The sequence below is a fragment of the Phalacrocorax aristotelis genome, chromosome 3 (genome assembly GCF_949628215.1).
Source record: "Phalacrocorax aristotelis chromosome 3, bGulAri2.1, whole genome shotgun sequence".
Taxonomy (NCBI): Eukaryota; Metazoa; Chordata; class Aves; order Suliformes; family Phalacrocoracidae; genus Phalacrocorax; species Phalacrocorax aristotelis.
In genome coordinates, this window is record NC_134278.1 from 26,959,715 (window position 1) to 26,986,612 (window position 26,898).

Sequence of the window (26,898 nt, forward strand, 5' to 3'; positions counted from 1 at the left end):
TAAAAGCCCATATGTTGAAGAGGGGATCTTTTAATGATGTCCATAGGAAACACTATACAAAAAAAGGTGGAAATCCTGTGCTCGCCTGTCCAGCAGGTGTCTGGATCAGATCTGCTGGAGAGCACTTCCTCCATTCGGGATCCAGACCCGAATCCTCTCTAAAGAGAAGTGAGGACAGCAAGGACTGGGCGAGGGTCATTTTTCCCTCTGCAAGAGAGACTGCAGAAGAGCCCCGGTGAGTTTCTGTGTCACCGTCCACTGCGTAGCTCCCTCGGGTCCCTCCACAGCTTGAGGGAACTGCTCTTCTGCACATGAAGGGCATTAATAGGCAGCCCATGAGGCAGCAAAAGTGCTTGTCTTCTCCCACAGACTTCTGCATAAAGCCATAGGATCTCTTTGCAAAAAACACACCTTGAACTTTGCTGACTTGTATGAGGCATTATCTCAGAGAAACACCAGATGAATGATTCTGTCAGCCTTTTCTTGTGCATTTGTGTTTGTGTGCATTACTGTGAATTAAACCTTAACTGCAATACATAATCTCAATGTCCCTGTGGGAGCTTATTGTTAACCTATCTGGTATGTTCTGAATCTTCCATCTGGAGGGTAGTAAAACAAAGCCAGTAGTCCTTTTGCCAGACACTGTGTGAGTAAAATACCTTACTAATTGAACTTCTCTTACTTCTATGCCTCTCTAGTCACAGTAGAGAGAGACTTCAGCAATGACAGTCCTCTCTTCCTTTTGTAACTGAATTTTTTAAGATTTCTGTTTTAGTTCTTTCCATTCCTCTGATTTACTGTAGGACATTCCCAGCATTTCTTAAGAGTACTGCAGCATTACAAACAGAGGAAGATTTATTTACATCGGTGGGTTACAACAACACGTACGTCTGGTATCAGAGGGTTTCTCATTGTATAGGTTTTATAGAATGCAGAGTTTCTGTAAAATATAAGAAAAACTGAATACAAATTATTACAATTTGTCTCTGAACTTTAGAGCTTGACAGTGAATGTTTGACTTCAGAGAATATGTGTGAATTTATAGTGAGTTTTTCATACTTTAACTTACTGAAAACCTTCAGATGCCTGGGCACTGCGCTGCTGTTTGGCTGGGATGAAAGAGGAGGAGAGCTGACTGGGAGCTGCTGCTAGAGAACTTCTGGTCTAAGTCACCTCAGCAGGACCTCACTGCAAAGGCAGGGGCAGCTTATACCTCCCTTTCATCAGGGCAGGGCACTGATTCTGCTGGCTATAGTTTTTCTGATGAAGAAATGATGCAACCACCGAACTTTGTATCTTAAACCAAATAGAAAGCTGGGCTTATTGGCATATTCAGAAGCTTTCTGATATTTGAAGCTAATTGTGAGAACAAATCAATTTACACCTTATAAATTACTTATAGTACATATTACTGAAGTACCGAGGGTGTCATAAGTCCGTGAATAAATGTGGTTGTTATAACAAAAGCCAAAATTAATTTATATAAATGCTATGAATCAAAATGAACTAAATGAATAGTGCACTGATTTGTTAGATGGAAAAGTTAATTCCACAATGAATATGTTCAGTTTTGGTTCTTTTATTTAAAAGCACAATTACATATGCTTTTAAGTGCTGATAAATTACCTTTTTTTATTATAACCTAAGAAACACCCCAGGTTGCTGTAAAATACTTGTTATTTTGCGGAGTCCTCTATTAAGACATCTTTGCTCTGAAAAAAGAACTACTTAGGCCTGTATTCGGATAAGTCATTGACTTAACAGGAACTGATTTGTTTGTGTGAGAAATGGTTATGTGATTCTAGTGGTGGTCTGATATAATAATTAATAGCACCATAATAGCCAGATCTAGGGAAAACACTAGAGCACATTCTTACATCACAGCACGTGCTTACAATTCCAGCTCTTGCCTCTCAGAGTAGGTTTATGGTGCTGATATAAGTCCCTTGTGCGTGGAGGAGACTTGGGTGCCTACTTGAGGATTTTCACAATCTTACAGCATCTCTGAAACTCTCCTGAGGTGTTTTAGTGCCTGTAAGGGGGCTGCAGCTCTGCCTGTGAAACCGGGCTCCATGCCTAGACAGCAGTTGGAAACCTGCAGTGGTGGTCTCTAACCACGGGGTTGATAACCTATAGGGACACTCATTTTCCCTCTTCACCTGCTTTCAGTAGTTAACATTTTTGGCTGTACAGCAGGTGCCTTCTAAAGAGTGGGAGGTGTTCCCATGAATATTACCCCAAAATCAGGTAAATTGACGGCTTTGATGGGATATGAGAGCTGTGGATTAAAGCCAGGAGACTAGCAGCTAGGCTTTCTTCTTTCTGTGGAAGAGCTGGTGCCTGTCCGCTTGCCCTTGAAAAAGAATTTAGCAGGTATCTACTGTGGCTGAGGGCAAAACTGCTTATACTGTTATTGATTTTCCCTGGTTTTCTTCAGAGATCTTCTCAGACATGCTGGGAGGTAGTGCTCTTACATCTTTTTTCTCTCCCTCTCTCTGCATTTTCATTTCCTTTCTTTCTAATACCATTGCCAACAACACCCCCCCTAGGTGATGTTGCTGCCCCTCCTTCACCCAGCCCATCTTGAAAGGACAGACACTTTCAGGTTGCACCTCTGAGGATTGCACAGAATAGATGAGGTTCCAGGTGGCATCAGCTTTATTAAGTCCTCTCTTCTGATTTTTCTTAGACCTCCACAGTACCTCCTCTTCTTGCAAAACCTCCCAGTCACTGAGCACTGGTGACTGTGGGTGACATTCAGTTTGAGACATAGTGATGCAGCCAGCTGTAACTGCTGACCTTCAGCTTCACGTCCCTGTGTTGAACACGCATTTTTTTGCACAACAGAGAGTAGCTTGTTTGCTTTTCACTTCATTGAGAAACATCCCCATGTGGAAAAAGCCATTTCCCTTGTAAAAAATAAATAGCAATTTTTTTTGCTTTAACAGGCAGCTGTTCTCACGTAGATAATCAAAGTAATGGATGGAGACAAAAAGAAATTTGTAGATTAGTAAAGATCATCTGGAGAGGATGTAGCTTAGCTCACAGATAGCTCTTTTTATCTGTGTTCTGGGTATGCTGTGTATAGACTGACACTGATGTGCCAGTAAAATTTATAAACCAGGGAGAAATCCCATTTTATTTTGGCTTTATCTCATATTAGCTTATGCTGCCTTTTTTTTTTTTTTTTTTTTTTTTTTCTGAGGACACATACAACTTGTACCACTGGCTATTCAGTAGATATCCCCCATCAAAGACTTGTTACAGACAGAGTGTAGTATTTCTGACGTTCCAATCTGACAGTATTAATCTTTGCACATTTTTTAGATGCCCTTACTAGAGATGGTAATTTCCCCATCATGAGAAAGAATTTCTTTTTTCTTACTTAGTATATTTCAGTAATGTTCCAGGAATTTTGCAAGTATGCTCCAATTTCTTCAAAAAAGCACCATAAAATATATTGGAAGTATATGTAACTCGTGAGCAGTGTTGAAGTGATGGCTTCATGAAAATTTTCATTTCAAACTGGGGAAACATAATCTTTCTTGGGGAAAAAATAGGGCATTTTGTTACACAGTAATATGAAAACAACTCGTAATGAATGTTAGAGAATTCACATGCTTGGAAATATTTATTAACAAGAATGCACATAGGCTCCTTTGTCATTAAAAAAACGAAACCACTTTGGGCAATGGAAGAGCAAGTTAAGGATGAACTAAAGAGATATTATTTACACTTGGCATGAAGCTGTGAGGCCAGTTTGCCAAGGTTTGTCATTAATAGAAGCAGAGCTGGTGCCTCTGAGGAGGAGCAGCAGGAGGCAAGGTTGGTGTGAAGCCACTGCTGCCTGGTGCCCTTCCAGCCGCTCTCACTGCCGCTGGGCTCTGACCTGCTCATTTGCTCATGCTCACTCTTTCAGCGGGCGATACATGAGCTTCTGCTGGAACTAATCACAGCTCTTGTCACAAATTTTCTGGGTCTTGAGCTCAAAGGCATAGTGCACAGGGGAGTTCCTGGTCTAGACTCAGCCAGCCAAGTGGGTGAGAATTTTGGATGTACTGTGTCAATGGCCTTGACAAAACCCAAGCACGAGATTTGTGCCAAAAGCTGGGTATGCCTCCCTGACTCTGTCTCAAATCTTTTGAAAAAAAGACTTTTTGAAAAGGTTTTATCCTTTAGGTACAAAAAGCACATATGCATCGGGTTTTTTAACCATCACACTATTAAATTCTGACTAATTGCAGTAGTGAAATATGTTGTGTGTATACCTTCACTGGTTTAATTCTTAGATGGCTGAAAAGGCTTGTTAGGGTCTTGTTAAAAAGCCTGAAGTGCTCCTGCTGGTACGTAGATAAGGCAGACTTCCTTTTGTACCTCAGACACTGTTTTCAGGTTGGTTTTGCTTCCAGCCTCTCAGAAAATGTCCCAAAACATGGCCATTTTATCCTTGTATGAGATCCTTCTGGCCTTTCCTTTTCTGTCACTTGAGTGTCAGTTGAGCTGCAGGAAGGAGATGCACTAGAACCCAATTGAAACATAGCTGGTTTAGTGGGAAATCTACAACAGGTTTTGTGTGTGTGCTTTCATACTGACAAAAATGCTTAGTGTAGAGCAATTGTATTGGCATGAACGTGAGTATCTTTCCCAGTTAATCATCAAGCCCTATGAAATGTAAAAAAGGTGCAAGACAAGCACTTCGCTTCCTGTCCAAAGCTTCTTTTTTACATCCATTAATCTGTTTCTGTTTACTTTTCTTTTTTTCATAGGAGACTGCTCTCCTACACCCTCTGTATCCAACTAAACTGATCCCTCCAACTAAGTCCCCTTTGCGTCCTCCGTCTGTCTCCCTCACTGACTGTCTAAACCCTGGACCTTTCAGCCACTTCTCTTCCATCATGTGTGATGTTCACAAAAATCCTTATAGCCCTTACAGTGACAACTCTTTGTACAATAAGGTGAGCGTCAAGTATGGTGTGATGCAAGAGCTTTGTCAGGCTTTTATCCTTTTAATTCTAGGCAGAATTCAGCTGACTCATTAGGATTCAGTGCTCGCAGGTGCTCTGGGAGATGCATCTGAGGCAAGCCTGTGTCTCCAGTGTCCCTGGAGATATTACTGCTTTTCTTTCCCTTGGCACAGCTCGTGTCAGGGCTTGTTTCCTCCAGACCAGCTAGGACAGGGCTCCCACCACTCTTCACTCAAGCTGTTTCTTATCTAAGGAGGAATAATCTATTTCACCTTTCATGCTCAGATTACTTTAACATTTACACATACTAAAGTAATGGGCTATTTCTTTTTTCTTGGGGACTGAAGGGAAGGTAGACTAACCTGAGAGAAATACTGGCTTTTCTAGTGGCTTTATCTGTCATCCTGACAAGCAGTTGTCTCTTGCCAATGCAAAGGGAATTGCACCTTTGCTGACATTTGTGTTTTATTTGAAACCATAGTGAAGAAATTAGACAAAATCTCTGTAGTCCAAGGTGTATGGGTGACAGCGTGGGCTGATGAGCTCTGTAAGGTGAAACTGGGCCCTATGACTTAACTGAAGTCTTTCTGAAAAGCAGTTGGCACAAGGTATTTACAGTACCTCAAGAGAACCCCAGCCTGGTGTTAGAAAAGAATCACTTGTGGAAGTTGATAGAAGATGCTATTGGGACCCCTCAGATGCATCCCTCCCAATTCCTCTTTTTCTAACACAGAATCTGGCTGCAAATGCTCAAGCTCTGATGCCACGAGAGATAAGCCAACTCTGAGATGTACAGTGTGCTTTATTTGGAATGCAAGAAGTTAAAATATAGACATTAGGTGGTATGTCATGGTTTCCTTATCAGGGGAAGTACCAGGGTCAAATACACATTGCTAGTTATAGGCACACTGGGAGCTGAGACTGCTTTGGAGAGAAGTATCATCTGTGCAGAGAATGTATGTTGGTCAGGCGTCAGCCTCTGAAGAAAGAAATTTCTGGAAATGCCTTTCTCTCCTCACTGACTAGAAACATAATTTAGGTTAATAGGCAATGTCAAGAGCACCTGCTGTTGGCCCCTCCGTCCTGTGGAATTTATGGAATTTACCATTTAACCCACTTATTAGGATGGACTAAAACTAAAACCAACCTTCCATTCTGTCTTTGAGGTATCCTGAACAAAAGCACCTTTTCACATCTGCTACACAAGGGTTTGTTCAGTTTCAGTTTTCACTAAATTGGGCTGACATGTTTATTTAGGCAATCCATGATTTTATGATCAAGTATTTTTTGACAAGTTTCCTGGTTCATTGTAGGGCATTCACATGAACAAACAAACAGTTCATATGATTGCTGAAGCCAGTTTTTATAATGAAAATGGGTTATTTCCTGTTGCTAATGGAAACACCGCTAGAAATTCAGAGATTTGTGTAGGAAGATGAATAAGGTAGGGAAAAGTTGTCTGAAGATAATTAAGATAGTGTAATTTTTTGGTATATCATGCTAGCTGTTTTCTCAAATGGGGATATTCTTGCTGAATAATTGCTTAAATAAGGAAATTTTGCTGCTGCTCTAATTTCCCATAACACTGTGCACCCAGAACTCTTCTCTTGAATGAAGAGGTCATAGGACAGCCCAGACTGTGTATTTGCATTCCACCCATATGGTGTTGACTAGGAGGCCTCTTCATCCACAATTTTTTATCTCAAAGAACTTCTGTTATTCCAAGCAACCTTTGTGAGCTTTGCAACTGATAAATGCAGCCACACCTGTCTGATGTTAAGATGTTCTTCCTGTACAATGTAAATACGAGAGCCACATTACCTCTTTGATTCCTTCCATTTCCCTTTATAACATACATTTGCTCTCTTACTTGGGTCATTTTTTACTGTCTGCTATTAGCAAAGGTATTTCACATGGTTTTCCTGTAAGCTTCACACATCTGTAAACTGCTTTTATTTTACTTTTATATTTTATATATTATATAAATAATGTATATTTTATATATTATTATTTCCATATTGAACTCTGACTCTCTCTTTGAGTCTGCAGCTTTCCAGGGTTGAGCAGCATCATCCATAGTCCAGAATTCACTGCAGAGTGCTGTATTCTATCAAATAAAAGCTCAGAGGATCATTTAATTTTACTTCAAATACTTCTGCAGCAGAATTTTGAATGGTTATGTCATCAGGGAGGTAATTGGAAGGCTGTGTTTTAGATGAGGCTCCAGTACTGACCTGCTGTGACAATTTAAGCAAAAAAGTTCACACATTTGTGCATCTGCTTGACTTCTCACTGCCATCCCTCTCATCATGTAAGTGAAATAGGCTCCTGACTTTGGTCAAGACCACATGCAATAATGCCACCTACATTTCTGCAAATGCATCCCTTAATTTAGTTAATGTAGCAAGTTCTCTCTTCCATCCCATAACATTTAGTGAAAATCCAAGGGAATCTATGTTGTTAACCATGATAGGTACAAAAATTTCAATAATTAGATCTTCTGAAGCAGGACTGGTGAGAATGACAAGGATTTTTGAGACTAATATCTTTTTTGAGACATCTTTGGAGAATTTTCAGTATAGCTCAATTTACCATTGATTGTTTCCACTGTTTAAAATAATTTACTTATTTATTTGCAATATTTTTAAAGTCTCAGCCAGTGAAGCTAACTGATATAAGACAAGTCATTTGTCGGAGGTAGGTAAGATTTTTAAGCGTTACTGGGAGTACTAGTAAATACCTTTAGTAAAATATATTTCTGAACTGATGTCGCTCTCTACATAGGTGTGGCCCGATACTCTGGGAAATAGAATAATCAGATGTCGATACTGGGCTAGTTTAATACAAACAGATGTTTATTTACACAAGAACTAAATATTCACGACTTAAAATATTTTTTCAATGTTTCTGTTTTGGTTTATAGTATTAACATTCTTTGATAACCAAAGGAAGATTAATTTTGGTCTTAATCACATGGGCAGTATTTAACATTTGAGTCAATATATGTCAATAAAACCTCTGACAATATTTGCCTGTTATATCTTGCAGTAACCTTGTCTTTTGTGCTCCCCAACTACAATCTGAGCTGTTCATGGTTTTTTTTTTTTAATATTTAATTTATTGTCATAAATAATCGAAGTAACAGAAAACTCAGTACAGTAGACACAGTATCTGGTGTTGAAATTTCAAACTGTTAGACCTCTTCCATAAACAACATTGTGACATCATGGGAATTTCCTTCTATTCTCTACTAAACCTGGACGGTCATCTTTGTAAATTCCCTGGAGTTCCCCCTCTCCACTCCTCATCCCTTGGGATAAGAAATAATATGCACCGTGACTTGTTCGCTGTCTCTCCAGCCATCCAGTAAACACATGGTCAGTGTCCACATGGTCAATCTATATGTATGTTGCGTTTCTAACTATATGTTGTATTTTGCTTCACCTTCCACTAGAGGGCAAAACACGCTTCCATAAATTCTTAGAGTCATTTAAAATACGTTGTAAATACACTATTGAAAACAGACAAGATGTGCCAGTGAATGGAGTTGCTACTCTTATTACACTCCTTGGTCTAGAATAATTATACGAGCTGAACTTTTTATTATAACATAAGTTCCTTTTCTTTTTGATTGGAATAAAACATCTCAGGAAGTTGGACTTGAATACAGCTATTGCAGTGATGGTGAGTCTGAGGCAACATTTAGCTCTGTGGTTAACTCCAAAGCTTGCTTCTCCTGGTAATCTCTCCAGCCTTTAACGGAGGACTGCGCAGGGTGGAAGAGCACAGCTGTGCCCTTGGAGTACTGTGTCCAGTTCTGGTCCCTGCAATTCAAAAAAGATGTGGACAGACTAGAGAGAGCCAAAAGAAAGGCCACAAAGATGATCAAAGGGCTGGAGAACCTACCCTGTGAGGAAAGACTGAAGGAGTTAGGTCTTTTCTCCCTGGAGAAGAGAAGCCTCAGGGGAACCTCATCACAGTATTCCAGTACTTAAAGGGTGGCTACAAAGAGGTTGCAGGCTTTTTCTTCACAAGGACCCACATGGAGAAGACAAGGGACAATGGGTACAACTTGCACTGGGAGAGGTTTCATCTTGCAATATGAAAGAATTTTTTTACAGTGAGAACAATAAATCACTGGAACAACCTCCCCAGGGGCATGGTGGAGTCCTCATCACTGGAGGTTTTCAAGATGTGTTTGGACAGGGTGCTAAATAATCTTATCTAGGCTCCCTTTCCCACAAAAGTTTGGACCTTTCCAACATGGGCTGTTCTATGATTGTGTGATTCATATGGAGGCAAGATCAATGTAAATATCTATCATGGCATAGAGCATTAGATTTTGGGAGACTTGCTGTCACTTTGGAAGAGAAAGGAATGACCTGCCCAAGTGAGGAGGCAGGGTATGAGTGGGTGTAGCTCCCTCAGCCGGGGACTGCCTCAGTCCCTACTGACTTTCAAACTGCCTTTTCTTTCTGTCAGCAAGGGCTGAGCACATGATTCATGTGCATCCCTCTGTAAATCTCCCTGTCAGTTAAATATTTAGCAACCCAGCCTTGAAAATGGATTGAAGGGAACTGGCTTTTTGCAAGAGTTATGAGAAATATTAAAAAATTACCATTTCTGTACCTGATCAGACATTACTTATAAGAATAAAGGGCCAGAGAATAAGTTTTCTTTAATGTCTAACTTTGGGCTCAAGCCAATTCAATTTTTTTCTTGGACCTAAATGGAGTTTTCTTGAAACCACTAAATGTTGTCTTGCTGGAAGTATCAACCTTCCATAATCATTTGCAGGTCTGCAGGTGAATAGGTAAGCAGAATATTTAAAAGGAATCTTTATTATTTTTTAAATGAAATCAGTGGTGTTTACCTCACCATCCAATCTCCTACTCATCGGAGTTTGTATTTGATTAATAGTACCATAGTGGGAATTGACATTCTGTGAACACGGCAGCCTTTCAAGGTTGCCATGGAAAAGCACTTTTCTCCCAGACATCATCCCAGACGCTTTTATTTCTAGAAGAGAGTTTCTTTCTCTCTTTTGAACTTTGATATTTAAATGCTGTGCTTGTGTAGGTGTATTGTGGTTGATCAACCTTCTACTATCTGTGATCCAGAACAATTGCTTTAGTGTAGAAAAAGAAATTGGAGGCAAACAAGCCAGTTCATTAGTGCTTTCCTATAAACTGGACCTCCTTGTTGGGAAAATATTAGTGCTTAATATTGTTGGGTCTCCTTTGTATATTCTTTTATGGCATTTCTTGGACTTAGCTATTTTAATCATATTATACTTAGATGACATTTCTATCACTTTGGAATTGGCTTGATAATGCCTGCAGAAAATGCCTCTAGAGTTCTTACTCAGCTCATCTTTAAAGAAATACATTTCTCCTAAATCACTTTAGAAGGATCATAACTTGGTAATCAATTGCTTTCTTCAAAGCCATCAAATTAGCAACAGAACATGAGGGTAGCTTAGGCTCAAGAGGAGACACAGCAGCACGCACTTAATATGGAGATGTCTCAAGTCTGGCACTGTCTGGAAAGAACTCTGCTACCCACTCCTGCAGAGGCAGGTCTTCCAAAGGAAAAAAAGGAATTGCTTACTGTGTCACTCCTTTTGGCCTGGGTAGTCAGGAAATTTTGAGATCCTTGCTGCCTTTTTTCCACTAGGAGAAGCTGTTGATGGTAGGTGTACTGTTTGGTGTACTGTTCATTCAGAAAACATGCACACAAAAGGTGTTTTCTTGAATGTTGTAAGATCAATCCCCAGCAGGCACTTTCCATACTTAGAAATTGAAATGTGTTTCCTAAGGAATGCTGTGCCCAGAAGTGTCCAGGTTTCCTCTTGGAACATACTTACAGCCATTTCTGATGCTTTCTGCCTCCTCATTTATACAGGCTGTCTCTGCTGGGATAGCTTAAACTAGTCTCAAGCACTAAAGAAGTGTTTTAAAATGCTTTGTTTTCATTCTTGGAAGTCTCTACATAATATAAAACTTGAGCTCAGTCTTATGCCTGGCTTTGTAGCGTGATTACATCTAGTCTTCTGTACCATGAATTTCAGGCATTTTTTTAATTCATAAAACATCATCAAATATAATAGAAATTCTAGCCCTCATTTCTGAGGTGTCTTTATCTTAGCCTTTGCTATCTTTAGATTAATATGTGAACACACATCTGAGAACAACACAGCAGCCCAAATACTACAACACTCCTAGTATCTGCTTTTGATGTCTCTGTTGGTTTGTGGAGGGGATTCTATGACATGCCCCATGGTGATGGGGGTGTGCTTGCCATAGCTTGGTGGCTACTTCTGATGCTAGACTGCTGATCCATGGCTAGATTTAGACTTGCTACAACTCCATTCCTAGGGGAATTTGAAAATATAGAAAATGGGAATGTTAAAAAAATAATGTCTATTAATGATTTGGCAAATGGGAACTGCAACCTAGGGACGTGTCTTTGCTTGTAATATAGTAATGAAAACAAAAGGCAAAATTACAAAGAACAGAAGCCACTCAGAGCTAAAGGTTGTTAACAGCAAAAGCAGAAATATAGTATTGAGTGAAAAAATATCACACAAGATTTTGTGGGTGTATAACCTGTATGAGAAACAAAAATGATACCTGTATGCTTTTTATTGATGACAGTGAGGAAACAGAGTCTGAAGGAAAAAAATTCATAATTAATGGAAACTATCCCAAAACACCCAGAGTTATAGAGAAATTCGTATCTTAGAGCTCACTGAACACAGAAGTTTCTAGGCAGTTTCCTGCTGCTTTTTTAAATTGTTAAAAACTCTTCCGAGGTATCAAGGGAAAGTAAACAGTGAGCTGATGAACCTTTGGAAACTCTACATTTTAAAGGACAAATTGGCAAAATTAGAATTCAGTTAACTTTTATTGCAGGTATTGATATAATGAGTACTCTGAAATATGATCTTAATTAACTCCACTTTCAGGTATGTTAGAAAAATATATAAAATGTAATTAGTTCTGGTGAAATTCCAAGTATGTACTTAGAGCTTGAATTAGCTATGTTACAGAGATGTTATGAACTTCAAGGCATTAGTGTTTTTTTTTTCTTTTTGGCAAAGTGTTCTGAACTTTGATGAAGAGGTCATATATAATAAACTGTAAATTACAGTACTAGCTTTCTCTTAATTAAAGAGTGGATATCATTTTAGTAGTTATATGATAGGCAAAATATTATCTTAATACAAATTTTAATATAGTAGGTGACAGTTACACACGTATACTCTTGAAAATTCAGTCAAAATTTATGGTTTGGTTTTAAAGTAACTAAGGTCAAAGATCTCTGTTGCATGAGAAGCTTACTCAGAAAACAGGGATCATTCAGTTTTGCTTCTAATCTGGGAAGAAAATATGTGGGGGGAAGATCAGCTCTGAAAGTTAAATCCATTTCATTTCACGCGCTCACCTGGAAAGCAGTTAAAGTTCTTTGGCTGTTATTGGTCAATGAGCAATGAGCCCCTTCCTGGGGCAGGGAAATGTCTTTCCTAAGCAATGACTCAATTTTGCAAGTCCCTAAATAGTTCACAGTCAATATACTGAGGGAAATTTCAAACACACGGGTTTTTGGAAATTCTGAAATTTTCTTTCCAGTACAGATGAAAATATGAAAACATTTAAATACATTTAGAACATTAGATAGTTCTAATCCATGTGATTAGAAGATGTTTGTCTCTTCTGCTGCCTTACTCTGTGGGTATGTACATTGTGGTTCTCATGCCTCAAGTCTTCGTTACGGGCCTGGTGCCCTTGCTGGCCACCAGCTCCCATAATCACCCATAGTGAAATTAGCCCAGTGAGGCACTGCAGAGCTTGATTAGCCCACAGCAGAAAATAGAGGCTCTTATCATGATTGCTACAAAATGCACTGAGAGTGAAATACATTTTAATATTTTATGGAAGTGATCCAGAATGAAACATCCAGGTCAGAAAATAAAATATTCCAGTTACGGATGGGATTTATTAATTTTAATTTTCTAAATGACTAGTGACAGTTTGCAAGAGAAATCACAATGTTTTGCAGGAAAATTAATTTTTCTGTTGCTAGTATTTTTCACTGAAAAATCATTTTGTCAGGAAATCCACAGCCAAGTAGACTAGCCCTGTATGAGAAGCTGAACTTGGCCTGGGAAAAGGCAGCCCAAGGAAGATCGATGCATTGCTGTGCTTGCGTGCATCTCCCTCCAGCTCCACTTAGAGATAAGGAATCCCTGCTGCTATGCCCTGTAACTCCTTCAGCCTCTGGTATTCAGACACAAATCTTTCAGTCTCACCCCACTCTTGTGCCCTCCAGGGATGTGTCCTATGAGAACCTGTCAGGGAACCACGTCCGCGTGTGAGTTGTCCCTCGTGCAGGTACTTATCAGTATCTGGAGAGTGTTTCAAAATCTTCAAGTTGAAAAAGTACAGGTACAGGAGTGCATAATAATGTTTTGCGAGTCAGTCGGGATGTTCTGTTGCATACGTGGCTGAAGGCGCATTATAAATCTTTGTTGTGAGCACCATTTCTGCTTTACTTTTCCTTTTATAGAGAGGTAAAAGTTGCAAAAGAACTGGATGCTTAACTGACTAAATCTTTGAGATAGATTTTCTACTGTGTCATTTCAGAGAGACTATAGATATCATAATTATAAATTGTCACTTTACGTTATATATTTTCTCAACCCTTAGTTGAAGGTAGCCATTGCTGTGCTGCTGTGGGTGTTTTACCATTTGTTGCTACCGGAGGTTTCATGTTCTCGTACTCAGGAAAATTGGTTATCTATACGATTGCTTTATAAAAAAAGTTTGCTTGTTATACATGTATAAATAAACATGCTTAGTCTTTGAGAAATTAGTATTTTTTCCTACTGTGAAGGAATGACTATGTTTCATAAGAGTGTAGAGTGCTTAATTTATTTTCAAAGTGGATTAAAGACTTAAAGGAGTAGTTTGAAAGGAGAGTGTAGACATGAATGTTCTCTGGTTACTATAGCTGAAACGTCCTTATTTCTTATGTACATTATCTCTCACTTGTTCCATAGAGTTTTAAACCTGTGTCTCAATTAGCAAAGGTTGCAGACCCTCTAGAGAGTGACTTAGATTTATGAAAAAGGTCTTACATTGGGAACACCTCAGAAAGCTTTATATTAGTTCAGAGGCAGCTGTGATTCACAGCACAATAAACTGACCTTTCAAAGGCAAATATGTCTTGCTGATTACTCTACAGAGCTAAATGAACAAAGGTCTAACTAAGATGTTATATAACCACCTCTTTTCTAAGGCCTGGCTGTATCTGTAAGAGGTTATTTTGGCCAGGCATATAATTTCCCTTTGAACTTACATGCTGCAAATACTTATATATTGTCAGGGTATTCTGCTCTCCTCAGTACAATTTTTGCAGCCACAAATGCGGATTTGTCTAGTTTGTTCTTTGAAAAAATAAAGAAAATGCCACATTAACAGAAAACAGAAAAGTGAAGAATTATTAATTAACCTTGTGAGAGTAATGCAGAATTATGTAACTGGCAAAGGAAACAACAATAGAAATTAGAAAAGCAATACTGTCATTGTCCAACATCAGCAGATACAATCCTTTTACATTTGTAGAAGAAAATAGGGCTTCTTGCCAGCTGCTTTGACCTGCAGATGAGAGACTGCCAGTGACAGAGCTTGATGAGGTCTCGCTAAGACAACACACCCGTAAAAAGTACATAGTCCAAATTGCATTCATGCTTCAGATCTTGTAGACATGGGCACATTCCTGTATGTCTCTGAGGCATGATAGTCACGCAAGGTCTAGTTAGGAAGGGTTAATCCCACCTCATTCTGCCTGCTTTGCATTCTGGTACTTTTAAATTGACTGACTGGTAGTCTGATGTTGATAGCTCACCTCGGCAGAGAGATGATCATACCCTGTGAGGATCTTTCCCCTGTGCTTAGGGCTGTAAATTGTACTATGATTCAGGTACAAGGCCAAGTTTAATCAGGTAGTCTATCTGTCCTGTTAAGTGTCCTCTGAACACCCTGGGATGAACACCATGCAGACAACATGGAGATGCCAATGGCCCTCTTTAGTACTTGCCCAGGCAGTGAGATACCTGATTACAGTGCTTACCTCACCATGCAGAGGTTCAAACTTCTGTCTTCCAAGAGTCTAGTCTTTACCCATGGAGCTGCAGAAAGCAAGTGCACTGGACAGTAAGTTCCCTCCTGCCTGTGGGACTGGTGTAGCGTGCATTCAAGAACATAAAAATTATATTTGTAAGGAAAAATCAGGGAGGAAAAAGTGGCTCTGTAGCCTCTGAGAGGACAGGTCTAAGAGGACCTCTTCCAGGGCAAGACTGACATATTTCAGATTACATTGACACTTGATGGAAATAACAGGCAATGGGCCTCCAGTTCATTAGGATGAAGTCACCCAGGCCAAAGCACTGAGCTCCTTTGCAGCTGACAGAGGCAGAGCTGTACAATTCCCTCTTTTCAGGGATCTACAAGACTGAGCATTATTTCAGCAGAAAAAATGCAGCACTTGGCTTATGTGCTCCATATTCACTGAAGTACTACTTAAAGTTCTTAATAAATGTAGCCATATGTGACTTTCTCAAGACTAGACCCCATGTCATGCCAAAATCAGGTCTCCAGACACCTGGCTAGTAGAATGTATAGACTCTTCTATGATAACTTCAGGGGGTTTTATGTCAGAGAAGCCATGTGAAAACAGAGAGAACTCTATATTGTTCAGTTTTTCTCCAAGTCTTAAGCCTGTATTAACTTTTTTCTGTCGTTATTAATAAGTGAAGTCTTTGTTTGCCTCTCACTCATCTTCTTTCAATTAAACCTCTCCAAAATAATCAATGTTAAGAGTGTCTGTCCACAAAATACAGATAATCTTTCCTGTCTATGGAGACTGTTATACATGTTGGCTCTTCAGTTTGAAAAGAGGATGCTATCAAAACAAAGGAGCCAAATATATTTCTTGGACAAAAAAAGATCATTACTTTTGTCTGGTTTAAGGAGGGACTTGAGACATTATACTCAAGGAACAAGGTAAGGCAGAATCATGACTCAGAGAGGCATTTCAAGCTAACATGGTAGGCAATGAATACCAGCAAGAAAGGCCAGGATAAGATAACACAATAAAAGTGCATTTTTCATTGTTTGGCTCTTTGTGCAATTTGAGAAAAAGAGCTGTTGCATTCTTGGATCACTACCTGACCAGGGAGCTTTTCTTTCTTGCAAGTAGTGGACAATACTTCTCAGAGAGCTTAGTCACACATCAGAAAGTAAACAGAAAATTATCAATACTTTCCCTCTACTCTTTGTGATTGACATTTCTTATTTCACCTGGAATACAGAGATGCCATATTCTGGTGAGGCAATGGGTAACTCAGCTCCAGGGTTTATTTCAATGAAATAAGCTTGCCAAGATACTACAGGTGTTGCTGGAACTTTTTAGCTGTGTATCACCAAGATTGTCTACCCTCAGTAGCTGCAGGATCCTGGGTTTGGAAACAGGACTTCTGTCTCCTATGTAGGCTGTAAACACCTCCTGCATCTTTGCAAAGAGCTGTGCTGCACCACCAGGGTGGTGTAAGGTCTAGGGGCTGCCTTGGCATCTGTGATGGCAGAAATCAGGAGCCAGGTGTGTGGCAGAGGGAGGCATGTTGCTGCTGAGATGATCTAGGTTCCGTACCCCTTCCTTATACTTTCCTTGCCTAAAATTATTCCCTTATCTAAGTTTACTGAATAAATAAATTAAATAAACTTACGGAGTAAAGTTATTCACTTGCCTTTCCACTTTTTTGGGGAAAACCCCAAAATATTAAATGATTCAAAGCTTCAGTAACTGCTGCTGCTGTTGTTAAAATTGATACCTGCTTCCCTGAAAATGAGTCAGGGTAAATTTACAACAGCAGAGCATAATATATAGCAGGTCTATAATGTAATTACAGAAAATTAGAGTATATTCCACTTCAGAATCCTTCTCTTTTTATAGGCCCAACTTAGCAGATCAGTTTTGCTTCTCGAAAAGCACAGTTTCAAAATTAATTTTCTTAGGGCAAGAGGAATATTTTTTTAAGCAACACATTATTTGCTAATTTACTATTTGATCTAAATACCAAAACAAAGTAATGCCTTTGATGATGCACTGAAAATAGCAGGCTTCTTCCAACATTGTTTTTGTACAACCCAAAAATACCCAAACCACAACATTTTAAGCAGCCTTTGCTGTAAAGATGTCGCTGGGTCGCTGTATAGGAAAATCTCACAAGCTTCGGATCTTAACATTGCCATTATAAGCTTCAGCTTATCTGCCTACCTGTATTCTAATTAAAATCTTATTGAAATGGGTATGATTATTCACTTGAGTCACATCCATCAAACTTCGTTACTCAGATGCATATCATATAATACCAAAAACACTGGAAAATTACTGAGATCTAAAACTCCTTTCTGCACATAATAATTAATGTTATACAGCATTTTTTACTTAAATGTTTATATGATTTATGTCTATGAAATTTAAGATTAAGGAGAGCTCTTTTGGAGGACATTTAAGAAGACAGATATTAAAAATGACAGAAATACAGCTACAACCTTAGGTGACTTTATGTGCGTTACCTTATACTAAATGTATTATAAGGCAGGTGCCCTTGCTGTGATTTTTTACTTGAGATGCCTGTTTCAAACTGGAATTGATTTATCCCTTCCCCACCTTTTTATTTATAGGAATATGATATAACAGAAAACAGACCATACCTTGAAATAGATTTTCATACAGACAAGGAGTAGTAAGAGAGAGCCCGCTCAACAGGGAGCCTGTTGAACACAAATGGGATCTCATTGCCTTGCTACCCTTTGCATGACTGAGGGTATTTGCTTTCATTATTAACCTTTAGTGATATTTTATACAGAAATTGAACTAATAATGGATTCCTTTTCCTGTTTTTAACCCCATGCTCTCTCCAACCTGTGACGTCTTGGCTCAGCAGCCCAGTCACCCCATAGTGCCTATTCCAGAGAATGAAACACTCAGCTCTAAAGAGGTAATCAGTTGACATTTAATGGGTTTAAGCATTTGCATGCTAGCTTTATCTTTTATTTATGTAGCTTGTGTAGAGTTGATGAGGAAAGATGTGCTGAGTTCCCAAATCTTCTTTTGTCTAGTACATGGACTAGATAAACATTAATTGTTCTTAATGATTAATGACAAAAAATAACCCGGAGTTGTTTTGCAAACCGTGTTGCTTATGTCAATTTGGAGTAACACTAACCCTTACACTTCAGGTTCCTGATATGTGCTGTTGGGATGTTAGCAAGCGGGATTTGTTAAACTATGGAGTTAGCCCCATTTAAATCATACATTCCACAATTTGCAGTCACTGGTATAGCTTCTGTTTTAAATAGCAGATACAGCAACTGCCAGAAGCACTTAGGATGATTAGTTATTGAGAATTTCATAAAGGACTATCAAGAAAACATAAGACAACACGTAGTGCAAATTTGCCCAGTATCAAAATTCAGCGCCAGCTTTATATGACTTTGAAGAAGGACACAAATCTTCTTGAAGTCTAAATTCAGTGGCCAATTCCCTACTACTTTTACATATCTAAACACTAGGACCATAGTGGTTGCCACCCTAGATAATTCACTCAGTGAGAGGTGGAGCGATCTGCTATATATGATTAATTTTCTCTTGAGATAGAGCATATAAAAATTAAAAAGGTTCTGCTGGCACAGGCAAGTCTTTTTTTCCCACAAGGTCATGAACATGAAGCTGAATTATAGCCTCAATGTTGAAATAAACATATGTAATTTAATTAACTATCATATTCTTTACTGCAGGCTTTGGAATGTAATAGCACATCTTTAATTAAAGGGCATTTTCAACATTACTTTAGAAATTCACATAAGGTGAACTTAATACCAATAATAGCAGTATGAGTATATTTATGACACAGGAATGAATTTTACTACCGAGACCTCCTTTGGTTGCCAGGTGCATGCTCATAAGTATTTCATAAGTTTTTTTGATGAGTTTAACAATATAGATAGGAATGATAATGACATTTTTGTAACACAGTTTATTTTTGTTTTATTGTTTTAAAAATAGATTCTAGTCTTGCTAAAAGCAGCAAAATGAGCATTTAAGTAAATGAAAGTGATGTTTGCCAATAATTGCTACCAAATGAGTAACTTTCTCCTTGTTTTGAAAAGTATTGAGGGAGTTTTGAGGTCAAGCCCTTTACATATTGGAAGCGGAGGACTTGCTTTGCCTGAATTCTGAGTTTGTTGACAAAGCCTGGCCATATATCCTTACAGTTTGTCTTGAAAAATAAAAAGCTCTAAAAAAAGTAAAAGAAAGAAAAAATAAAGGTAGATGTCTTACTACTTGGGAAAGGTAGATGTCTTACTACTTGGGTGGATCAACGGACTGCTGTTTTGCACCAGGAGTATATGAGAGATGAACATAGCCTCTTATTCTTATACGCATCCCTGGCCTCTCTGTGCACGGGGCCAGGGACTTACAGCTACTTCCTACCTCTTTTATTTGAATCTTCATCACAGTCTTCCAGCCTCCTCTCTTTTTCCTTTCCTTTGACCTTTCTGCTTGTTTCTACACCATCAACTCCCTTTCCTCTGCCTCCCAGGAGCTACTTCTTGGTTCTCTAGAAAGCAGTTATTATGGTTTCTGCTGTGAATCTACCCAAAGGAAGCCCCAGGATACCTTCACAAAATGAAGTTAGACAACAAATACCTTGCTGAGGTTCTCAGATAGGTTGGTTTTTTTCCACCTCATCTGTAAAGTTTCTGAAATATTATTGAAATAAAGGTATTTCACTAGAGGGTGGTGAGAGGGGTTGAATAATTCTGAGGATAAATTTGTTGTTGAGATGAAACAGATTTGCACTGCATCAGGCACTCTAAAATGTAAATATATATACACATATATGTACGTGTGTATATGCATAATTGTGTATATATCCATATATTTAGGCATGTCTGTGTATATATATGCAGCCTCTGATGATGCAGCTGATTTTCCTGTATTTCAAAATAAGATAGGGGAAAGTAAGCGTCTAGATCCCCATCTGTCATCCTTTTTCTTTACAATTTACATGTTGAGGGAGAGCTTTGCAGTTCTAATGGAAAGAGAGATCTTTTCAGAGAGAACTCTTTTAAGAAACAAGACACATAAGTTAACTGATACATTATCAAGATTAGTGCGGAAAGTGAAGCATCTCATACTGACAATAAAGTCAGGCTACCATGAATGAGATATCCTTGAAAACACGAGGTGGTAGCAAGTTCCAAATTGATGACAATGACAACAAAAGTACAAAATTCCTTTGGTTAGAGGCCAAATTGGTCTGTTCCAAGGCAGATAAAAGATATAGCACTGTCTTCCAAAAGTTCTCTTCTTTTTAAACAAACATTTTGAACATAATTTCTATCAACCAATTTATTGAAAAGATTAAATGTACTCCAACAGTTGGAACATTTGTACTATGACCTGTAGAATAAAGATAAAGTTGTAGTTGAATTTACAAAGAGCAAAGACAATTGAAAAGAGGATTTATCTGGGCTGTTATCAGTATTCTTTGTATTTCTTAGATTAATATCTTATATTAGCTGGAGGCAAATAGTTAGCTTTAAAATAAAAAAAGAAAGTGTCAGATACCATTTAGTACAGCTGAGCAAGCTGAGTATTTGTGCTGGTTCCTTGGTGCCTGTCACATAACTCACTATGACTATACAGGTGGACTCCGGTCCACATGTAGACACAGCAGGAAGAACTGTGTCAGACTCACCACAAGCTGGTCAGGAAATAACATCAAGAGATGATGCGTTTTCTGTTCTGTCTATTACAAATCAAAGGAAGACTTCTACAATGAACTTTTCAAAATACTTGTACAGGGCATGTTATGTAATTTTCCCCCCCAATCTTTAATCTCATTTTTAGCAGGAGTAGCTGACCATACTAAGACTGAGCAACGTCCTTCCATGTTTAAGGGGTGGCAGAGAATACACCTAGAGATGAACACCTCTGCTCATTCTCAGTCAGGAAGGACTGAACAAAGGCATCTGTTTCCCTTGAGATCTATTGTTGGAGACAGAAGTATACAGCACTGATACTAGGAAGGAGATCAACATTTATATTATCTTGGCAGCAGACGGGAGAACAACACAGAGCCAGGAGCTGATCAAAATATTTGGGGTACTATTCATAGCTGCCCTGAGGGTGGTGGCTTCTTTGAGATATGTTGTTGTTGAGCTGTCTCTGAAGAACCACCAAATTTTAACCATTTTCTCTTTTATGTGGTTGGTTCTTCAAAATGATGCGTTATGCTGCTTTCCCTTTTCAGTGCTGTGAAGAAAACAAGGTAGGCCTTGGTCGATGATTTTTAAAATCACATCTTTCAGGCACCTGTATTGTTTCTTCTTATTTAGGAACCTATCTTAACTCTAGGAACTGTTTGTGCTGAATTTACACAAACCACAAGTCTCAACATAATTTAAAATGTCCTTTATTATCAGTGAAGTCCTGTTTGGATGCTGAACTGATTAGGAAAAGTTCTGTCAAGTTACAAGTCCAACATTACTGTTGCTGCTGTAATAAGAACCTTAGATCTCTGTCCTATAGTCTCTGCCCTCACCAAAATGCTTTTTGTCTAAAATTACATACAGGTTCGTACTTAACTTCCTCTCCTGCAATGTCCTTCCCTCAGAGCTAAAAAAACAGTGAGAGAAAGTTATTGTGATTTATGCAATTCCAAAAAAGAATGGGTGCACAGATGCTCTGGGAAACATAAGCACTGCCTTGAACTTTAGGAAGGAGTGAGAGAGGGGAAGAAGGAAAGGTGTTGCTAGTTTCTACTCAGTAATTTTGTATTGGTTTCCTAAAATTGAAGTATTTATTCGGGAAGGGAGAAAAAGGAATTACCTTTGTATTCAGAAGAACAGCATCCTATTCTTCATGCAGCTTTAGCTTCATTCTGTAACAGCATGAAACAAATCAGATCTGTCACTTCCCTGTGAAAGCAGGAAAACAAATAAGGGGCATTCTCCTCCTTGTGAAATCTCTCTCTATAACCAGTGCTTTTCAGTTGGAGACGATATGAAGGATACTCCTGTAGAACCTAACCACAAGACATACCAGTAATTTCCAATACTTACTGTCTTCCTTTAAAGTAAACCCAGTGTTTTCCCGGGTTATGATGTGTGAATGACGTTATAATCATTCTCAGAATTGCACTTAGTCAGAATATTTAGAAAGAACATGGGGCATATGTCACAAAAAGACATTGCATGCAGGTGCTAAAAGTATGTACTCATTACCCTTATTCATATAAGACTTGCAAAATCCCAAGTCTATTATACAATTACTTTAAATTCATATAATCTTTTGCTGCAGCTGTTATTCTTATCTTATTTGTTATTCCTGAAAGACCTGCAATAATTATTTGAGATAGTAATAGCATCTGTAAGGTTAACACTCATAAAAAGACCTCATGAGAAAAAGCCAGTTCCATGGACTTCAGGATTTCACTGCAAATTTCTGAGAATTTTAATACAAGAAGCTTTTTTTTTTTTTTTACTAGGGGAAACAATTAATCTGCCTTGCTGCTCCACTTTAAACAACTTTAATAGAAAAAGTTCCTGAAATTTTAAATTCTATGACAATGTCAATAAGGTCCAAAGTTCTGTTATACATTGCTCTTAATCTTTATTTACTTAAGGAGTGTTCCTGGTCAGAAGTCAACATTAGTATTAATCATTGATAGATTCTACATATAAGAAAATAAACCCATTTTATGAAAAAGTCCATGTACCGAAGAATTTATGTAAGGTTTTATGTTAGACCAAAGCTCCAACCCAAATGGCAGTATCAGAGTAGAGTAATGTTCTTCCAGTTAAAAATACTGGCATTGTACCCTGGGTTTTAAAAAAAAATACCTGAGCTTACAAAATCCCCCAATAAAGTTGCTTGACATCATGATCACTATGAAGTGGGGCTGGATAAGCGTGGGCTGTGCCCATAGTTGAGGCTTGAGCTTCCCTACCTCTGGTGGGACGGTACGAGGGCAGGGTACAGGCTGCCCTCTCCTCCAGCTTACCATGACAGCCTGGGGGAGGCTGCTGGTGGTCGTTAGGTATTCTGTAATGATCCAGGTCTCACGTACTATTCAATACCTTTCCAACTGGTAAAGAAGATCCCTGTCAAAGCAAGAACAAGGGTATGGTAGATAACAGATGAAACTAGAGGGAACTGTACCAGCAGCTGCCCCTCTCAAATGTCAATTCCTTTGTTCAAGCACCTGTTCTTCCATCTGGTGCTGGTACAGGTCATTCCCTGCACACAGACATATTGGGACAAAAGGCTGTGTCGCTCCTTGTTCTTTCCTTGGAGCCACAAACATGCGGGTGTTACACTGTGACACAGTCAGTATCCCTTCTCTTCCCACACCTGGGATGCAGGGTCACAGTGGTCTTTGCTGCACCTCTGATTTGCAAAGTTTATGAATTATCTAATGAACTAGGGGGCATTAGGCAATTTGTAGAGAATATTGCATAGACTAAGACTTAGCATAGACATTAAGGCAGCAAATAAGGCAAAAAGCAACAGCAGTACATAAAAGAAAAACTCTAGGATGACGCAAATTAGAACATCCTTGATGTCACTTACCTCCAAAATGAGAACTGTTCTGACTTGACCTGTAATCTTCCAAAACATTTTGGAATGAAATGAACAGTACCTCTCTGAAGTGATAGTCTTACCACGCATAGTTTATTTTGACCAAGCCAAGGACTGCAGCAGTAGGCTCTCTCTGTATCATCGTAACAGTTCATTTAACTGGAAAGTTAATGACCCTGAAAATGAGCAATAACAGTAGGAATAACAACTGTTTTTACTAAAGGAATAAGAATTTCAAGTGTTAGCTGTGACAAATTCTTTAACCTCCTAAATGAACGGGGTCACTAAAAGGGAACAGTAAACTGCAGTCTTCTGATATTTATAAATAGAAAAGTAGGTAAAAAAAATGCATATTTGTAAATTCTCAAATAAAACCTTTAAATATCAGTAGGCATACTGCCTATTTACTTTATACTTTAACAATACTTTAAACTTTATAATTTTCAATACTTTATATGCACAACAGGGAATTTATGCTTGCAACAGGTATTTGGGCAATACTTTTTGTCAACTTCAACAATATCTCCTTGATTTAAGTAAAAAGCTTCAGTTATACCCTACTGACATGAAAGGGCATATTAGATCACCATGCATTAACAAGGAAAAAGCATTTCATGCATTTATAGCATTTTATTTCTAATGTGATTGCTATAAAAAGCATTACTGTAAATGTATTACTTATACGGTAAATTTACATTAAAAAGACTGAAAGGGTAGTAATATAAATGTGATACAGAGAAAGTACGAAATGTCAGTATGTCATTTAAACTGCTATTTTAATCTAATTCTATTTGGCTTTAAAAACCATCTGCTCTATTTGGTCCACTTTAAATAATGGCAGGAGTTCTGTAGAGGAGCTTTAGAGGAAAAGAGCTTGCCCTGAATAGGTAGTCAGAGCACAGCTGTAGTTTGATGAAGGCTTTTTTGTTATTCAATACTTAAATAATGCATAAGTAATTAGAATCACAGAATCAAAGAAGAATTAGTTATGGTGTTTGACCACTCATGATAAAAATACTTTTTCTTATGGCTCATTAAAACTTCCCTACTTGTTGCCTCCTTTCCTTTCATCATGCAAATCTGAGCTCTCTATAAATCCCACCTAAGTAGCTGGAGGGGGTAAACAGATACCCCTTACCCTACTCTTCAGGTTAAACATGCCCTGTAGCCTGCCCTTATAGGTCATACACTTTTCCCAGAAATCAAGGAACCCCAGCAACCATCCTGATGGTCCTCCATTGGGTTTCTTCTGGTTGCTTGACAACTCTTTTCTATTGGGAGGGCTCAAAAATTAAGACTATGTTCCAGATGCAACTTCACTAGTATCCAGCAGAGGGGAACAGCAACTTCCCTCAACCTGCTGGCTATGATCTAATTAATGGAACCGTATATGTGGTTATACTTCATCAAAACAAGGGTGGACTGACCCACGTTCAGTCTGGTGTTAACCAGACCTCAGGTCTTTCTCTGCAGAGCTGCCACCCAGCCAGTCAGTTGTGGGCCTGTACCATTGCATATGGGGTTGTTTACTTCTTCCACCTACCCTGTGCCCTGCCAGATGCAGGATTATGTATCTGTCTTTGTTCACAAAGCTCTTGCTAGCCCATTCCTCCAGTCTGGCAAAGTCCTCCAGAATTTGGTGAAATCCAAGGAAATGGAGGAGCCGTATGCTTGGCATATCAGTGTCTCCCTCCCTTCCAAGTTGCTAACATCCACAGACTTCCTAGACATGCAGGCTTTCCTACTACCCGTGTCCCCAATGGAGACGTCAAAGAGCATTCACCTTAGCAGACTCTGAAATGCCACCTGGAATGGAGAGTTTGAACTGTTGACTACTATCTTTCCAGACCGGTGGTCCAGCCAGTTATTCATCGACTGTAGTCCTATGCCTTCCTCGGTTTTGGTACCAGCTTACTGTAGGAGACTGTGTTGCAAGACTTGCGAAGGTGGAGGAAAACATGTGAATGCAAGGTTGGCCACATGGTCTGTCCTGCCAGGATGTGGTCCAAAAAAGAACTGGAAACCCAGCAAGAGTCTGAAATGTCCTGTCACATGGGTTTAGCCAAGGGGATACTTTGCTGAAATTTGCTATGTGCAATATAGTTCCTCAAACACGTCAATGCATGAAAAAACTTCCCAAGTTCAGTAAGCATAGTTACAAATTAGCAGTGCAGGAAACCAATCTTTTTAGAAGACAAGGTGCTGTATGAAGTTGTTCACCAGTTTGTAGAATTGTGCCTGCTTAACATACCGCAGTCTTTATTTTCCTCTCCACTTTGTTTTCACCTTTTAGTTTCATTTTTTTCTACAGGTTGCCAATGAAAGAGGTTCTGTTTAGCTATTATGGTGAGTATTATTTTTCTGCCTTGATTACAGTCTCACTTTGAATATGTAACTACTTCTTTAATGTCATTTTAACAAATTTTTATGGTTTTGTTTAAAAAGATGATAGGATGCTTTAGCTATTCAATATAGTGTTTGGATAATAAGATGGCTATGTTAGGTGAACTATTTTCTCTTAATAATTGCCAATACAGAATAATCCCACTTCCTAGCATCACAGAATATAGTCACAACTGAATTAATTTTAAGTGGGATGCAATCAAACAGTTGGAAGAAACTGAGGTATGGTCTGGAATTAGATTGTGAAGCAATGTCATTGACATAAGATGAATATTATTTTATATTTGAGTACATAACCACAGTGTCATTAAAATTAATGGTTTGCTAGAGCTAAACAATACTATATTGCAAATAATACGCTATGCTTGAGAGCAGGTATAATGTAGTACTTAACAAGGGACGTCAGCAAATGTGATGTAAAAAAGGCTGAAACGTTCAATGCCCTTTTCTTGTTTCAGTCTTTACAAAAAGGTTAATCATTACTGAAATTTTATTTCGGTTGTTATTAAGAATTTGGGAGTAGGATCATGGAGACAACAGGAAAAGAACATCTGAAGGAATATTGAGGTAAATTAGAGTATTCAGGATGGCACAGCCTAATGAAACTTATCCTTAAAATACTTAACCAATGCGATTTCTCAAACACTAGTGATTAGCAGGATGAGTAAGTTCCCAGAAAACTGGAGAAAGGCAAACACAGTGTCATATCTAACAAAGGAGGAAAGGAAAATCTAAAGAATTACAGAGAAGTCAGCCCTAGTAGCATTTCCAATGCACTGGAAGAAAGTATTAAACAACCCATTTGTAAGCATCT

General features: G+C 38.6%; 1 protein-coding gene and 1 long non-coding RNA gene across 7 annotated transcripts in view; one reads left to right on the forward strand and one right to left on the reverse strand.

Annotated features, from left to right (window-relative positions):
- Positions 1 to 26,898, forward strand: part of MLIP (muscular LMNA interacting protein) — a 115,751-nt gene that overhangs the window by 87,306 nt on the left and 1,547 nt on the right. For 3 of the 5 annotated variants that reach the window (XM_075086984.1, XM_075086986.1, XM_075086989.1), the window contains 2 exons: positions 17,974 to 18,030; positions 25,993 to 26,027. In XM_075086984.1, coding sequence (XP_074943085.1) covers positions 17,974 to 18,030; positions 25,993 to 26,019 — 84 coding nt within the window. In that variant the 3' untranslated portion in view covers positions 26,020 to 26,027. The remainder of the gene's footprint in view (positions 1 to 17,973; positions 18,031 to 25,992; positions 26,028 to 26,898) is intronic. The other 2 variants (XM_075086987.1, XM_075086988.1) reach the window with 2 other exon arrangements.
- LOC142054429 (uncharacterized) lies at positions 8,710 to 23,166 on the reverse strand. 2 transcript variants are annotated; one of them, XR_012659520.1, is made up of 4 exons: positions 23,104 to 23,166; positions 21,930 to 21,981; positions 15,099 to 15,156; positions 8,710 to 8,788 (listed from the first exon to the last, which is right to left on the reverse strand). It is a non-coding gene; the product is annotated as an uncharacterized LOC142054429 (long non-coding RNA). The 2 variants fall into 2 exon arrangements; XR_012659519.1 differs by lacking the exon at positions 23,104 to 23,166 and having other exon boundaries at positions 21,930 to 22,018.